The 18,667-nt window shown below is 33.2% G+C and overlaps 1 protein-coding gene and 1 long non-coding RNA gene across 2 annotated transcripts; both read right to left on the reverse strand.

Annotated features, from left to right (window-relative positions):
* Nucleotides 1–284: 284 nt before the first annotated feature.
* Nucleotides 285–5,106, reverse strand: LOC145951712 (uncharacterized). The gene is made up of 2 exons (XR_014429600.1): nt 4,674–5,106; nt 285–936 (listed from the first exon to the last, which is right to left on the reverse strand). It is a non-coding gene; the product is annotated as an uncharacterized LOC145951712 (long non-coding RNA).
* A 6,452-nt stretch (nt 5,107–11,558) lies between these two features.
* On the reverse strand, nt 11,559–13,235 carry LOC109813918 (F-box/kelch-repeat protein At5g43190). Its single transcript, XM_020378209.3, has one exon. The coding sequence runs from the start codon at nt 12,995–12,997 to the stop codon at nt 11,861–11,863; it is 1,137 nt and encodes a 378-aa protein (XP_020233798.1). The 5' UTR covers nt 12,998–13,235; the 3' UTR covers nt 11,559–11,860.
* Between the last annotated feature and the right edge of the window lie 5,432 nt (nt 13,236–18,667).

An 18,667-nucleotide genomic window follows, 5' to 3' on the forward strand; every position in this document is an offset into this window, starting at 1 on the left:
TGAAGCAGTTTGTGCATATTGAAGTTCTGTGAGCATGTTGCCCTTATTAATTGCAACGAACATTAGGCTATTGATAATACCTTGTCACTTGCTTCACAAGTGTTGGGTGCCTAACAATAGTTATTATTATCATTAGGGTATTGATATTAGCTTCTCATGTATATATTATTGAAGAATAAAATAACATCAGTTGTTAGTTAAGTTTTATTAGTTTCTGTTAATTCTGTTTTGGGGTTTATTTTGACTGACCCTCATTGTATATAAGTGTGTAGAGGCTTGTAGAATAATATACATTCAAGACTAATAGAAATGAATTATTCAGTCATTCTCTTTTCCTCTCTACTCTCTTTTCGCTTTATGGTATCAAGAGCAATCTCAAGGAGAGCTCCGTCGTGCCATACTCTGACCCAACATGGATGAAGAAGAAGGTTCATTAAAACAAGGCAACATCAAGAAAGGAGATGAGTCACCGAATCCCAGCAGCCCCTACTATCTTCATCTGGGTGAAAATATCAACACCCTCACTGTCCCCCCCGTTCTTGATGGCCTAAACTATCATTCTTGGAGCAAGTTAATGAAGAGAGGACTTCAATCAAGAAACAAATACAAATTTGTAGATGGAACGATCAATGAACCAGCAGCTAATGACTTCTTGCATGATGCTTGGTTAAGGTAATACTATGGTCATTTCTTGGATAACTCAATCTGTTTCTTTGCAGATTGCACAAAGCATTGTATATATTGACAATGCAAAGAATTTATGGAAAGATTTGAGAGACAGATTTTCGAAAGGAGACCATTTCAGGATGTCTGATCTCCTACAAGAAATTCACTCTATCAAACAAGGAGAAAGAACCATTTCCACTTACCATACAGATTTAAAGATTCTGTGGGAGGAGTTAGAAATCCTGAGGCCTATCCCAGCTTGCTCCTGCACTGTAAAATGCACTTATGAGCTGGTGAAAACTGTGAGAAATTACAAGGAAATTGAATATGTCATCTGCTTCCTCAAAGGTTTAAATGACTCCTACAACACTGTCAGATCCCAGGTATTAATGATGGACCTTTTACCTAACATTAACAAAGTTTTCTCTCTTGTTTTGCAACAAGAAAGACAGGTCTTAGGGACCTTGCTTCAAGAGGCCAATCTGGTGGCAAGCATAACAAACAATAAGCCATCTTTTGGATGAAGAAATGGATCCTTATCCGGAAGAGGTAGAGGAAGGTCTAGTCAAAGAAATTTTAGCAACCAACCACAAAAAATCTGCACCTTTTGTGGAAAAGAAAGAGACACAGTGGAGACTTGTTATTTCAAACATGGATTTCCTCCGAATTTCAAGTTCAAAAATAAAGGACAAACATCAATTGTGAACTCCTACACCTCATATTCCTCTACCTCATCTAACACTATTGAAGGCAGTGATCACAAAAATATTGGAAAAGAACACACTGAGGTAAGCAGTACCATTACAACTGAACAATATAATCAACTTATGGAGATACTCAAGGGATCAAATGTAAATGGAGAAACTCATGTTGTAGACAATCTCCAACAACATCCAGGTAATATCTTATCTACTCAAAAGGAAGAAAAATTACCTGATAATGTTTTGATACTGGACAGTGGCGCCATTGACCATGTATCCAACTCACTTTCTTGTTATGACTCTTATAACACTATTGAGCCTATAAGAATTAAACTACCAAATGGATTCATTACTCAAACACAAATTTCTAGAACTATTATCTTTTCTGACAAATTTTTTTTACAAGATGTTTTATACATCCCTGAATTCAACTACAATATTATATCTGTTAGTAAAATTGTTAAAACTTTCAATTGTAAAATTGTCTTTGACAAGCTATGTTGTTATATCCAGGATCACAACAACAAACTGATGATTGGTCCTGCTAATCTTCAATGCAATCTGTATTATCCTTTAAAGGCAAAAAATTTCAGAGACTAAGACCGTTAATTTTGCTAGAACCTCCACTAACAACAATGTGAATAATTGTAATTTTGATTTGTGACATTATAGACTAGGTCATCCATCTGATTCTGTTTTACAGCAAATAAAAGGACAATTTCCATATGTTAAGCATGATCACAAACTTGTCTGTGACTATTTCCATTTAGCAAAGCAATGCAAGTTATCTTTTCCTATTAGTATTAACTCTACTGCTTCTTGTTTTGATCTGATACATATGGATATTTGGGGTCCCCTTTCTATTTGTTCCATCCATGGTCACAAATATTTTTTAACTATAGTGGATGATTTCAGTAGAAACACTTGGGTTTCCCTTATGAAAGCTAAATTTGAAACCAGGACCCTTATCCAGAACTTTATCTCTCTAATATCTACTCAATACAAAAAGAAAGTTAAAACTATAAGGTATGATAATGGCATAGAATTTCACATGCCAGATTTTTACAACAGTCAAGGTATTATACATCAAACATCTTGTGTTGAAACACCACAACAAAATGTTGTGGCTAAAAGAAAACATAGACACATTCTGAATGTGGCCAGGTCTTTATTATTTCACTCCAATCTGCCTAATGTTTACTGGTCATATGCAGTTCTTCATGCTATACATCTAATAAACAAATTACCCACTATTGTGCTGAAAGGCAAATCACCATTTGAAATTCTTAATGAAAAACCCCCGACTTATCTTGATCTAAAAGTCTTTGGAAGCCTGTGTTTTGTTTCTACACTTACTCAACATAGAAATAAATTAGATCCCAGAGCTAAGAAATGTGTCTATCTAGGAATTAAAGTTGGTACAAAAGGTTACATTGCTCTAGACTTAACCACTAGAGAAATTCTTCTTTCTAGGAATGTGATTTTTTTATGAAAATATATTTTCTTTTCACAAGGTTCCTGACATTAATAAACAGGTTGATCCTTAGTAAGTGAGAATTTTGATTTCCTATCAATTGATATTAATCTACCCAACAATTATCCTATGGAGGATGAAGTTTATGACAGCGTGAATACTCAGCTTGGTTCTGTTATGCCTCAAGTCACTCAAGGTGAGCTTGGTTCCCCTACACCTCCAAACGTTGACCTTCGAAGATCAACCAGGCATAAGCAAGCACCAACTTACCTGATTGATTATCACTGCAATCTTTTACAAAACATTGAAATTCATGATTCTAAAAATATAAGGTACTCCTTGTCCTCTGTTTTATCTTATCATTCTCTAAATCCGGAATTTTTAAAATTCAGCCTTTCCATTACTACTGAAATTGAGCCCAAAAACTATCAACAAGCTGCTCAATCTCCTCATTGGATTAAGGCAATGCAAGAAGAACTTGGTGCACTAAAAATGAATAAAACTTGGTGTTTAACCCCTTTACCCATAGGAAAGTTTGTTATTGGATCCAAATGGGTTTACAAAATCAAATATAATTCGGATGGGACCTTGCAGAGATATAAGGCCAGATTAGTGGCCAAAGGGTACAATCAAACTGAAGGATTGGATTACTTCGACACTTTTGCTCCGGTAGCCAAATTGACTATTGTGAGGCTACTCCTTGCCCTTGCCTCTACTAAGAATTGGTTTCTTCACCAACTTGACATCAATAATGCCTTTTTACATGGTGATTTAACTGAGGAAGTTTACATGAAAGTTCCACAAGGACTCTCTGTTTCAGATTCTACAATGGTTTGTAAATTACAGAAATCTATCTATGGCTTGAAACAAGCCAGTAGACAATGGTTTGCTAAACTCTCTACTTTTCTTTTTAATCTTGGATATAAACAATCTTGTTATGATCATTCCCTTTTTATTAAGAAATTCAATTCTAAGTGTATCATCATTTTAGTTTATGTTAATGATTTAATATTGGCAGGAGATGATGCAAAAGAAATTGCTTTTTTCAAACAAAGTCTTGACAACACTTTTAAGATTAAGGATCTTGGGAAGTCTCAAATACTTCCTTGGTCTTGAAGTGGCAAGATCAAATTCTGGTCTTACCATATCTCAAAGAAAATACACTTTAGATCTAATTTCTGACTTTGGTTTGTGTAAAACACTAATTTTATCCCACTAATTTTTCTAAATTAATAATTTACAAACTAGATTTAAACTAAAAAAATACACACAATAACCATAAATAATAAATAAAAAATAATAAAAAATCAGAAAAAAGACAAAATAGGGAAGCCAAATCTTCCTCCGTATCAAAAAATGTGTTTTGTAGTTAGTATAACTTTTTTCCTTGTCCTGTAAGGTTTCTATGTTAGTGTAAAAGTCTGGTTTTGGTGCCATGCGTAAAAATAATTCTCGGAACTGCAAACTATGCAAGCTGGCATTTTTTTGGCAGCATGCTTTGGCTTGTATACGTTTTTTCTATAAAGGGAAGAATATAAGAATAAGATGGGGGAAGACAGAAAAGAAAAAAAATGGAGAACAAAGGACAACAACAAAATTTCAAGCAGGGAGAGCTCAAACAGAAGGCCAAAGAAGAGGCTAAAGTTGTGCGGGTATCAATTACTCTCCCAATTTTTTTTTATTTCTATCATTAAAACAATTTTTTTATGAATCTTTTATCATGGAATCGAAACCCTTCTTCTCAAACTTCAGTAAACCCTAAAGCATTTAACGAATAAAACCTAGTCATAATCGAAAACAGAATAAATAAAAAATGGGTTAATGAATACTACTAGAGAAATATAAATGAATAAGCCGCCGCAAGAATCGCCGCGTGCCGTCACCGGAGGCGATTTCTGGTGACGGCGGTACCGGAGGTGATTTCTGGCGACAACGGTATGCACGTCCATTTTCTTCCTTATGCACTTGTCGTGCGCAGCCGCGGCAAGCCAAAGCGGGTCGAGCTGCTGTGAACCTCCTCCTTGTTTGCAACCCGCTCCGTTACCGCCATCTTCTTTCCCCATCCGCAACGTCAATGGCCGACACCATTACAAAGCCAAAGAAGCCATATATGGCTTGTGTAACCCTAATGCGAGGGTTTTAGTCTCACTCACCTTTTTCTCCTTTTTGCTCTACTGCTACATGAAATGTGGCTTAATGCCACTTATTTCCGTTTTTTCCCTTTCTGTTTCTTTTGTCTATTTTTTTCTTTTCTTTTTTATTTCCAATGTGGGCTCAAGTGGTTCAATACCATTGTGTCCTTTCTTTTCCTTTTTCCATTTTTGGGACTACGTGGGCTAAGTCCATTTAGAAACAAACATCCCTGAAATTGTTCAATCATTTTTTTTCTTTTTTGTTCTTTTCCTTTTTCCAAAATGCGTAACAATGAATATACCACTCAATCAAATTTTTCTTTTCCTTGTTCCAAGATGCGTAACAATTAATATGACTAGCAGAGTTTATTTTATTTTACAAAAAAATTAATTACTTTATTTGCATCCATATATTGAGTTCTCATGTTACTTTAAAGATATGGATAATAGTAATTATTATTACTATTATTATATCAATATTAATAACATTTATTTTTTTTAAGAAGAAATTAACAAAACAAATTATTTAAATTTGACATTCCCTTAATCTTAGATGATGGTATTTGTTTCTTGTTTAACAAAATTGGTTTAGTTGATTTTATCTGATTAAGTTGTTTATTTATATAAATGTGTTAGACGTTTACATAATTTTTAATCCATTTAGACTACAATAATAATAATAATAATAATAATAATTATTATTATTATTATTATTGTTGTTGTTATTATTATTATTACCGTGATATTCTTTTATCAGCATGTATATTCATAATAACTATCATGTTAAAAGGAATTATTTGAATGTAACATTCTCTTGATTCTAGAATATAAAGGTGCAAGTTGTGACAATTTGTTATCTTAAAGTTTTTATTTAAAATATAATTAAATAGCAAAATATTACCACAATATTCAACATAAATATTTGAAGTTATTATATCAAAGATTTTATTTGAGGAATGGTTAATTAGATGTGACATCTTTTTAACCTTTGAATTTAAGGTACAAGTTGTGACAACTTGATATTTTTAGATTTTCTTCCAAAATAAAATATCCAACCAAAAAAATCTTTTAAGATAATAATATCTATAGCAATAATTATAATTAAAATTTTATTGAATTGACTTTGGTGTACACCTTAGTCAATTTTATATGTTTACGGTGAATGAGCTGAGACAATTCAAGAATCCTATATTTCACAAAATAAAATTTAATTAAAAAAATATCAACGCACAAATATTTTTTACCAAAGAACTATGTGACTCTGATTCTACATTACACATGGAGATACGTAGGAGCAAGAAATAAACCTTGTCGAGCCAAAAAATAAAAAATATATTATCTCCCTTTTTATATAACAATAATAAATTTAACCTTTTTTAATGCATTAGTTAAATTAGTTAAATAAAATATATTTGATCATTTTAGTGAGATAAATATTTTATAAATTATAAATAATTTGTTTAATTAATTAAAGGTAATCGTCTTAGGACGAACATTGTGAGGTATTAATACCTTCCTCACACGTAATCGACTCCCGAACTCAAAAATCTGGTTTTCGTAGACTATTTTCTATTTTACGGTTTTTCCAATGTTTTTTCGTAAAAAATAACATTGGTGGCGACTCCCTATTTTTAATTTATTTTCGTCGTCTCATCGCTATCTCGGTTGCGATAGTTTGCTTGCAGCTAAACCAACCCTTACACCTATGGTCAAGACTACTATACTAGCTCATGATGACAGCCCATCTTATGCAGATGCTATTGGATACAGAAAGCTAGTCGGGAGATTACTCTACCTTACCAATACCAGACCAGATATCAGCTTTGCTGTCCAACAACTCAGTCAATTCATGAGCAATCCAACTGAGCTGCACTACAAGGCTTGTATTCGTGTCCTCAGATACTTAAAGGGTTCTCCAGGACAAGGCATATTTTATCCCAACAATTCTACTTTACAACTAAAGGGATTTAGTGACTCAGATTGGGCCACATGCCCAAATTCTTGAAAATCTATCACAGGTTACTGCATCTACCTAGGGAATTCTTTAGTTTCATGGAAATCCAAGAAGCAACCTATAATTTCAAGATCCTCTTTCGAGGCTGAATATCGGACTTTAGGTGCTACTGTATGTGAATTACAATGGCTGACTTACCTATTAGATGATATTGGAGTTTCCCACATTCAACCAACACTTCTCTATTGTGATAGTGCATCAGCCAGACATATTGCAGCTAACACAGTATTTCATGAAAGAACCAAACATTTGGACATTGACTGCCATTTGGTTAGGGAGAAACTTCTTGCCAAACTTTTCCACCTTCTTCCTATTAATAGCAAAGAGCAACATGCTGACCTATTTACCAAGCCTCTTGATCCTACTCCTTTTTCTTTTCTTCTTTCCAAGCTAGGAGTTTTGAATATCTACTCTCCAGCTTGTTGAGGGAGGGGGGGTAATGGAGAATAAAATAACATCAGTTGTTAGTTAAGTTTTATTAGTTTCTGTTAGTTCTGTTTTGGGGTTTATTTTGACTGACCCTCATTGTATATAAGTGTGTAGAGGCTTGTAGAATAATATACATTCGAGACTAATAGAAGTGAATTATTCAGTAATTCTCTTTTCCTCTCTACTTTCTTCACTTTATATATGGCTCACATTAACAAGCACTTATTATCTGTTCCGGAATCATACTACCCATGTCTAGGAGAATGATGAAAAACTGTTTACACAATCATGATATTGTAAATGTGATAGAAGAAGAAAATGAGAGAAAAAAATATTAAAGAATATTTGTACACAAAAATTCATCTTAAGGTGGGCAAAAGAATTAAGTTTAAAAAAAAAAAGTCACCATGCTTCAGAACCATAATTTGTACAATTGAGAAATGAGACCTTCTCGAGTCAAGGTAGTCGAGGCTTACAAGGACTCGGCTAGAGCCCAGAAGTTTTGGCAAGCTACATGATCATGTAAAGGATTAAAAATCAAAGATTATAATTTTCATTCATTAATCTATATGCAAAATCGTGATAATTCTAATTATACAAATATGGTAAAAAAATTATTAAAAAAAAAGTGCATGGTAAGAACTCCGTTTTTAAGGCTTCAATTTCATTTTCTTTCTACATTATTTTTTTAGTCCTTAATGTTTTTATAACTTGCAAAATTAGTCCGCCACTTTTTCTTTTTATTGATATCAATTGTATATTTATGTGATGTTCACCTAGGTAACATTCCTTATAAGCTAATTTTGTTAATATTTTGAATCGTTTCAATGGTTAGAACAGATATATAAAAAAAATGGACTAGAAAAATATATCAGTAGAATAAAATACAACATATAACATCTAATGAAAAAATTAAAGGATAAGAATTACTTCTAAATATTGTCAGATAAGAGATTATTAATAAAAGACCTGATAGAGTATCGACTTATTTTTTAAGAATACTTTAATAAATTTTAGGTTTAATTTTATTATAATTTACTCAAAGTCAAAGATAAATGTTAACATAATCTTTCTAAAATTGAAGCTGATTCATGCTAGTAATCTCTTCTAATATAAATTACTTTAAATGTCTTAATCTAATTGTATAGACTATAGAAGTACATATAATGGGCCAGTCCGATCAAACATGCAATACACCTCTTTTTTTTTTTGGTAAGTACACTTCTTTTATATATTTTTTTAAAAATTATAAAATATTGTAGTTTTTTTTTTTAAATCTTCTATTTTTACATTTTTAATTTTCAATTTACTACTTTCTTCTTCTTTTTCACACACTTTTTTTTTTCTCTTTTAGTTTTTACATGTTACCAAAATAAGTAGGGTGAAGGAAAAATAAAGGAGTGCATGTAAAAATTGAAAAAAAGAGGAGAGATGTGTGAAAAAAAAATACTAAATTAAATATTTTAGATGTAAAATCAAAAAATTAAAAATTAAAAATTAAAAAATTAAAAATTAAAAAATTAAAAATTAAAAAATTAAAAAAATTTAAAATTTTAACTTTTTTTTCTAAAAAAGGAGGTGTAGTTATAAAAAAAAAAGGAAGTGTATATGTCATGAAGCAACATGCAATTCACATAAGACCAAACCGAGTCAATAAACCGGTAGTGGAAACTGTATGACATATGAATTGGGCTAGCTTACGTTTGCCCCACTGAGATATTTATATAGTCACCGTAACTTTGAGAGAGTTTTCTTTAAGTTATCAACTTTTATTTCTCAAAATAACATTCTTAAAAGTTTAATGATTGAATTGACATGAGGTACTAAAAAAAAGGTTAAATATTTAATTTGATCTCTCATAATAATTAAAAAATTTAATTTGGTCTCATTTTATTTTTTGATTTCAATTTAATTCTCAATAATTTAAAAATACATCAATGTGAGACTTCTATCCAAATTTCACGAACAGTGTTAAATGTGGACGACGTGGATGTCACGTAAATGTATAGGTGACAAAGTTTTCTTCTTCTTCTGTAATGGTCTCATACGTCATGTGTTAATTTTACATCTAGAATAATCCGTTCTCAAACAGAACGACCCAACCAGAACGACCCGTTCTGCTTGCACTCATTGTGTGTTAATTGTGCATATAGAACGGCCCGTTCTAGATGGTTTAAGAACAGGGCGTTTCAGATGTAAAATTAACACACAACGAGTGCAAGCAGAACGGGCCGTTCTGGTTTCAGAATGGACCGTTTCAGATGCATCTGTTTATGGAATTTGGACAAAAGTCTCACATTAATGTATTTTTAAATTATTGAGGACTAAATTAAAACAAAAAATAAAGTAGGACCAAATTAAAATTTTTAATTATGATGAAAAACTAAATTAGGCATTTAGCAAAAAAAAAAAATGTTAGGTTGTTAATGGTGAGAATCTTATGTTGAAAGTGGGGTGTAGGAAAGTTAGAAAAATAATTACATATATAATGTTATTCATACCAATTAAAACATACAAAAGTTATTTTTTTCTTAGAAATATCCAATACTTGGAATAAAATTCTTAGTCTTATAACAAATATTAGAAAATACATTTATATATATATATATATATATATATATTCATAAGAATATGATAAGATAACTTGAAAAAATAAATAATAACAATGACTTTGAAACAAACAAGTCCTGTTGAATCATGAAAAGGAACATAATCCAAGGATTGGAGACATTTTAGATAAGAACAAAAGGAAAAGTTTTAATTATATGCTGGCGGATACCTCTGAATCCGTTTTTAAAGTTGAGGTTGTTCTAGAAGTACAAGATAAATTTCCGCAACAAAAAAGAACATGACGTGGTTGATTGGTTTTAGTTGTAGAATATAAAAGATAAAAGATATACCCGGTCAACAGGTCAACTCCTTCTCTGCGATCCTGCAAGCCAAGGATCCATGTTTCATGTAATATTTTTCAAAATACATTTTTAGTTCTATCACTTCCTTTACATTTTTAATCCTTATAATTTAATATATTTTTTATTTTACTTTTTATAGTTTAAAATAATTTTTTTATTTATACCTATTTTTAATCTACTTTTTAATATTATTTTCTTTTTATATTGATGTTATAAATATATTAATTTAACTTTATATATTTAATATCAAATTTATTATATTAGAGCTGTTATAAATTAAGTCTCTCGACCTTATTCTTCTTATTCCTTGTATTTTCAACTATGATACTTATTATTGGGATATTTTTTTTATTTTCACAATATTGAAAACTTCTTTTACACAACATTAAAAACAAATTAACGACAAAAATTAAAAAACCTAAAATAACTATAGTATAATTATATAAGAATTAAAAATATTATCTTAAATTATAAGAGTTAAAATAATTAAAAAATAAATATAGACTAAAAATATTTATTTTAAAATAAAAATTAATAGATAAAGTAAGTAAAATTTTAGTAACTAAAAAAAACTATTTTAACAATGTTTTTTATCATTCCAAAATTAATTTAACTGCAACTTGCAGAGTAAAAGTTTAGATATCTAGCAAATTACTAGTATATAAATTTTAAAATGTCTTGGCCGGCTGATTACTTCCACAATAAGTTAATTTTGCTGCAAAAGAATGTTTTAAAACAAAAGTGAAGGATAATCATTACTAGAAGCGCCTCCATTGAAAAATAAAATAAGTTGAACAATAACAAATATTAGAATATACCGTTAACTTGTTGTGTACACATTTTTCTTATTCTATCTTTAAAAAAATACATAAAATGATAAAATATTCAAATATGATTGAAAGTACAAATGTTTGACAAAATATGCACACTAAAAACACTAAAAAGTAAACATTCATCTTAGATTTTGTTATAAATTATAAATATTATTTACAATTATATTACTAATTTGCACAAGTAATTCATATATTAGAGTTCAAATTAAAAGGAGATATTTATTTATTTAATACCTAGCAAATTCTTGCGACAAATTGTCTCAAGGCAAAATATTCATCGATAATAAAAAAATAGCAGAAACGACAGACGCAAAAGAAACAGAAGAATTGGCATGATTTTCACAAAATTTGGTGGAGTTGTTAATCCAAATTATAGTAGGAAATTGTTAATCCAAAATGAAGAGATGGAATTTTCAACCAAGTTGGCATTACGGTAGTAGGTACAAATTTTTTCATGATTCACTTCTAGTCTGCCTAAACAGTTCACATGAATAACATCAGAAAATCACTCTAAACCCCTAAGAAACAGTACACAATACAAGTCACAAACCCCTCAGAAAATGCCAAATAGACTAGATTCTGTAGGACAAGATTTATGAGCCATCACATACACAAAACAAAACAACAGAACTGGATGAATTGGTACTACAATCCGAATCCGAATCCGAATCCGAAGCAACAAGAGTTGCAGAGAGAAAATCAGACTGATGCATAGAGATTGGGAACAAAAGAAAACCACTTGAAACCACAGCTACATTTGAGAGGCAAAGAGGGGCACCTAGGAAGCCAATGCCAAGTCCTCCGAGAGACCAAATAATACAAAATCTCAGGCCACGTGTAGCAGCAAATGCAGATCATCCCTTCATGCCAAAAGCAATAAACATGCTCATAGTTATGATAACACACCGACACAAACTTTCTACACATAAGATCAGGCAAACTCTGCATCTCCACCCAATTCTCATTCCCACTCCCATACTCCCACACCTTAATGCTCCTCGAGATGCCATTGCTCCCAACCCCACCCACCAAATACAATTTCCCCTCCCCCTCCCCCTCCCCGTCACTCACCAATTTTACAAAAGTGAGTTGACTCGGCAACCCCGCGTCAAGCCTCTCCCACTCGCCACTCTCCAAACCGAACACCACCACCGAGAAGGGTTCCGGCGTGGCGAAATACAAACCCCCACGGAACAAAACCCCTTGCTGGGGATCCAGAAGCGGTCCGAAAGCGCGGAACCGGTTCCAAGCCGGCGCATTGGAGCGGTAGAGGAAGACGGAGTTGGAAGCGGGGTCGGAGGAGAAGAGGAATATGATGTAGCGAGATGGGGTTGCGACGAAGGTTAGATGGTTGAATTGAAGGGGGTAAGTGGGGTAGGGGATGTTTCTAGAAGCTTTGGCGAAGAGGTTGCAGACGTGGAAGGAGCAGGAGGCGGTGTCGGCGAGGCAGAAGAGGGCGCGGGAGGAGGCGAGGGTGGTGAAGGAGGGGAAGGAGTGGGAGGGGAGGGAGACGTTGCGCCAGGTGGCGAGCGTGCAGTCGTAGAGAGGGAAGTGGCGGTGGAATTGAGGGTGGGAGAGTAGGAGGAAGGAGGAGAAGGAGGAGGAGGAGGAGGAGTGTTTGGAGATGAATTTTGGGGAGAAGAGGAGGGAGCAGAAGCCCTTGCAAGTGGATCTCAGACTCAAGAAGGTTTTCAGAGGGAGGAACGACAGGATGTACTCCAGGATTTCTGGGGGCAGTTTGCTCCAGATTCTCGGATCCATTGGAGGGGAATCAGAATACCAACTCCTCGTCTTCGTCTTTACCAGGTTCATCTTCACTGTCATCTTCTTCTTCATCGGGGAATTGGAATTGCAAGTGTTTGCACCGTTTGTTTCTTTGTTTGCCCACAGAAAGTCACTACGGAACTAATGTGGGAAAGAGAAAACCATTGACTTACTGCCTGCCTTTGCTAAAATGGAATACTACCTAACTCTATCAAACAAACAAATCGCACACGCTTATCACTTGCTCCTCATTTTTGGATAACAAAACCACTATCTGATTCACTAAAACCCTTCATAAATATAGATTTTCAGCCTTTCATTTACTATGGCCTCGTAGATGAAACAAATATCACAAGATAAATGTTCTTTTTATTTAATAAATTATGAAAGAATTTTTTTTAGTTTATACAAAAATATTAATTATTATGGTGTTCTCCTGATATTATCTCAACATTTACCATTATCTTGTTCTTATTATTTTGGTTGTCGTCTTAGTCTTCATCACTATTCTCATTATTATTAATATTTTTGTTGACATTTTAATTATCATTACCATTAATTTTAATAAAATAATAATAAATTATTAATATATTTAATATTCTTAAAAGTATAGATTAAAGTGCTCTCTGAAAATTGTGAATATAATGTGATAATGTGATAATGTAAATATGATGATGAGATGTGATGATAATAATGTGATATGAGAATGCATAAAGTCTTGATTCACATGTATCATGTGCATAAATATTTTTAAGGGTACGATATGGAATACACCACTAGAGAAGGCCCCCTAGTGTAAAAGTTTTAAATTAGTCCTTGAGGATAGCTCAGTTTGGAAGTCCTTGTGACACCCTTACTACCCCAACATATATATAAATATAATCATATAAATAAACTAGAGAATAAAATTTTTAAGTAAAAGGGTTCACATAAGCCTTCATATTCATTTATCAATAACCAACATAATAATTGAAAATAAAACTTGAAAGTTTACAAATTGTTTCCAAAATCATATTTACAATTCCAAATCCATATAAAATCTATGTCCTAAAAATCCTCTGCCCCGATGTCACAATATCAGAGCATACTCACAATTCAACTGTTGGCATTCTAGATGTCACTCGTAACCGGATCTTCCTCGCCTAAAACATCCACAATTTATACGGTGAGAAAAGAAAATATCTACATGCAAAGTACATACAACCACATCATAATGAAATCATAATTCATATATATACAAGCATGTATCATAATTTATCAATCCATCACAATCCACACAATTTTACGATTAACAATATCATTTCCACGTCCATAATTCAAGCCAATCTTACAATTAACACTATGCCAAGACCTCGCCACATCTAACACAAGTGATACGGGTTAATTGTCTCACTCAACCCACACCATACTAAGGTTCGTATCATCTTTGATCATCCAGGAGTACGCTCGTCCCTGAAGCATCACCTACCCAGGATTCATATCATCCCTGATCATTCAGGAGTACGCTCGTCCCTGAAGCATGAGTGTGAGGAACCACAATCACATTACAATCCATACAGTCTCTTGCAATTAACCCTATGTCAGGGCTGCCATAATCGACATAAGTGGTGTGTGTTAACTGTCTTACTCATCTCACACCATGCTAGGATCACGCCCTCCTTGTAGCACCACTTACCCAAGGGTCGTGCCATCCCTAGTCATTAGTGTGAGGAAACACATCACAATCACATTCTTAATCATGTCCATACAACATCTCATCTCATATCACGATTTCATATCACATACACAATTCCATATCACATACTCAACAAAATAAGGGTTTACACATCCCTCCAGCAATTCACATCTAGATCATCAATTCTTATTAAATAATATAATAATAACATTCGTAAATTAATATAATAAACAATAGAATTATCAATTTAATATAATTTTAACATAAATAGTAAAATCCCCAATTGTCCCAAAACCTAGCTCATAAGCACTTTTCTACAATTTCGTTCTCTTTCCCAGATCATCATTTTTACAAATTATTAACATATTTATAATCCTCAACACATACAGAATCTAATGAGATCCTCAATTCCTCAAACAGAAATCATCCAATTTTCACAACTTAACTTACAGACACTTTTCTATAATTTCGTTCTCTCTCCCAGAACATCATTTTTACAAATTAAACATATATTCGTAGTCCTAAATATATATAGAATCACATAAGACAATTAATTCTCCAAACATAAATAATTATAAAATTATTCATAACCCTAAGGGCTCTTCCTCTACCCAATTCCCTCATGTAACCCTACATATAAATAATCATCTTTTCTCTCGTACATGGATAAATAGGAACTAGGGCATAACCTCTTCCTTTCTTTCCTTAAACAAGGACCGGGACTAAAATTGGGACAGAACCTCATCCTCTAAGTTCCTCTTGGTCTTCAGAGAGAAGAAGAGGAAAGAACAGCATAAGAGAGAAGGAAGAGAAGGTGTGTGAAAATGAGAGAAATGAGGGTCTATTTATAGGAATTCTGGCTCACCTACCGGAACGACCTGTACTGAAAGCGAAACGGCCCGTTCCGGAACCTTCAAGTATACACAAAATTTTCCACTGGAACGGCCCGTTCCAACTAAAATATTTTAAGCATTTTTTTTTATTCTGGAACGGCCCGTTTCACTTTGGGAACGGCCCGTTCTAGAACAACCCAAATAGGCAAATTTTCTACTTTGGAACGGCCCGTTCTGCTACTTAAAAAATGGGTTCATTTTCATCATTTGGAACGACCCGTTCCACTTTTGGAACGACCCGTTCTGGGCAATCAAACATAGGTATATTTAGTCATTTGGAACGGCCCGTTCCAATTTTGGAACGGCCTGTTCCGGGCTACTGATCCACCCTAATTGGGCCCTTGGCCCAGTGAAAATTGGGCTGTTACAATACTCCCCTCCTTTAAGAAATTTCGTCCCCGAAATTTTTGTAATGGTAGACTCCTCGCTTCTTACTTTCTAATTCTTATGCAACCTTTCTACCTTATTGATGTACAACTCTATCAATTTCACCAAAGAATATCTAAGGGTAAGACAGGTAAACTTGGCGAGTCTATCCACTAAAACCCAAATAGAATCGATCTCTTAAGCGTCTCAGACAAACCTACAATTAAGGTCTATCCCCTCACCATCTCACTTCCAGAATAGGACGTCTAAATGCTACAAAAATTCCTAAAGACTTCTAGCATACTAATCACGAGTATACAATTCCTCTACTCCTCTCTTCACCTTAGGCCATCATGCCTTCGCTGCACCACTCTGATACATCCTCTTAAGGTCCCGATACACCTCAGTAGCTCCTAAATGAATGTCCTTCCTCTAAAATCATCTTTCTTAATTGAAGGTTACTAAGTACCCAAATTTGTTCTTGCACATCAAACAACATCGATTCTACTCAGAAAAGTTGTCTATACTCCTACCAATCTTTTCCACTTGGTTCTCTAAGAAAGGCTCTAACTCCTAGGCTTCTCTAATCTCATCCATTAATTCACTAATCACTTTCAACATAATCAATTCAATGCTCCTAAGGATAATTTTACACACAAAGCATTAGTCTCTAAATTCTTCAATCAAATCCAACCCTTAAATCATCAAAAATAATATACCAGAGGTCATCATAATCAAGGCATCTGCCACAATATTGGTTTTACTTCTATGATCATCTCTAAAGATTAAGCACCTAAGCGTAAGTACACTCGGTATTCATATCAGTCCTTTAATTTCACCACTCCATCTACACCCAAGTCATACTCTTATCCATCACCTTATCCTATAGCCTTATATCTTGTCACCAAAATGAGTCAACTAATTATGCTTCTCCAATTTTCTTCAACAATCCATTCGTTACTCAAGTCATACTTAGTCTTACACTACTAAGGGTAACCTTATAAGCCAAACTTAATTCTCTAATTTGAGCCAAAAGGATTCATCTCTCTAATCATAAGGGAAGATAAATATAAAGGTTTCCTACACAAAACATCGGTCACCACAATAGCTTTACTCAATTAACAACTAAGTTTGAAATATTAGTCCTCTAGAAATTAAACTATCTCTTTAGTCACATAATTAACTCCTTCAGTCAACAGATAATTAAGGCTCTAACGATCAATAAATACTTCAAGCTTAGAATCATATACATAGTATCTCCAAATCTTAGTATAAATATTAAAGCTGCTAACTCAAGGTCATAGATAAGAAAATTCCTCTCATGAATTTTCAATTGCCTAAAATCATAACCTACTACCTTTCCTTCTTGCCACAATACTCCTCCCAAACATATCTTTAGAAGCATAACTATATATCACAAAAGTCTTACTAAAATCTAGTAGTATTAACACTAGTCAATCTTTCCTTAAGAGTTTGAAAACTACCTCCTCATTTGTTATCCCATACAAAGGCAACTCTTTTCCTAGTCAATCCAGTCAAAGGTAATAGTAAGCGACCCAGAGAAGTAAGCGACGAAATGTTTTGGGTAGTTAAAAAATAAACATAGGTCCAAGAATTCCTGATATAGATTAATCTTTCGAACTACTGCTGATTCCAAGGGTAGGCAAGAGACAACCTAGTGAACTGAAACATCTTAATAACCAGAGGAAAGAAGGCAAAAGCGATTCCTGTAGTAACGACGAGAAAAGTGAGAGCAGTTTAAACCGTGAACAGCTATCTTAAAAATTTACTCAATAAATTTCCTATAAACTATCCCAATAAAACTCCTAATTTTACTAATTGACTTAGGTATCTCTCACTTAAGCACAACTTTTACCTTAGGTAGATCTACATTATACCTCCGCAAGAAATTACATGGCCTAAGACACTCACCTCAAACAATCAAAATTCATACTTAGATAATCTAGTCTAAATCTATATTGGATATATCTTCACACGTAACTCTAATATGATGATATCATATCCTAAGGTCAATCTCATTAACACACAAACATCCACTAATTGATCCATAAGGCCACATATTTGCATATCAAATCATATTAGAATACCTCCTTCACATATACCATCCCTAAGCATGTATGAATTAATCATCGTTTACACCATATAACATGTACATGAACCAATTTTACTACATAGCATCATATCATTTTAATCAACCTTTCAATGACCAAACCTCAAAACATCACTAAATCTATTTTTATCCTTGTTATGCCTAAAATCTCAAAAACATCATGACAGCATATATCTACCTGACACACAGAGTTATACTCATCCAAATGATTTTAAACCTATCTCAAACGAAAGCTAAGTGGATAAGCTACAACTCTTATGAAGGCATAAGATTCCAAAAAGATCTCCTTCTTAGCTAAAAATTCAAAAAGCACTTCAAGTATATTCAGCGCTTACAACTAAACTTCTGATCACCAAAGCAGTCATAACTAAAGTTCTAGACCTCCGTTTTATCTTTTTCCAGTTCCATTGGAAAGATAATATCCAAAGCCACATTCTTCATGAAGACCGCAAAAATTTAATTTTGTCAATACGATACTCATACTGTCACAACAAAACTGTAGTGAAAATATTTTCTACACCAAACAGCAATAGTGTATCAATATATCTAATGCCACAAAAATACCTCAACTCTTTCAAACTCACACCTCAACTTCCCATTCAAGCCTCCCACCAAAACAACTCACATATTTAGCACAACAGACTTTAGAAAATAAAACTTACGTGCTACCTAAACCA

The sequence above is a fragment of the Cajanus cajan genome, chromosome 9 (genome assembly GCF_000230855.2).
Source record: "Cajanus cajan strain Asha chromosome 9, NIPB_CcT2T_4, whole genome shotgun sequence".
In the NCBI taxonomy this organism is placed as follows: Eukaryota; Viridiplantae; Streptophyta; class Magnoliopsida; order Fabales; family Fabaceae; genus Cajanus; species Cajanus cajan.

Coding starts and splice junctions, on each gene's coding strand:
- LOC109813918 (XM_020378209.3), bottom strand. CDS start 12,997: ATGAAGAAGAAGATGACAGTGAAGATGAACCTGGTAAAGACGAAGACG.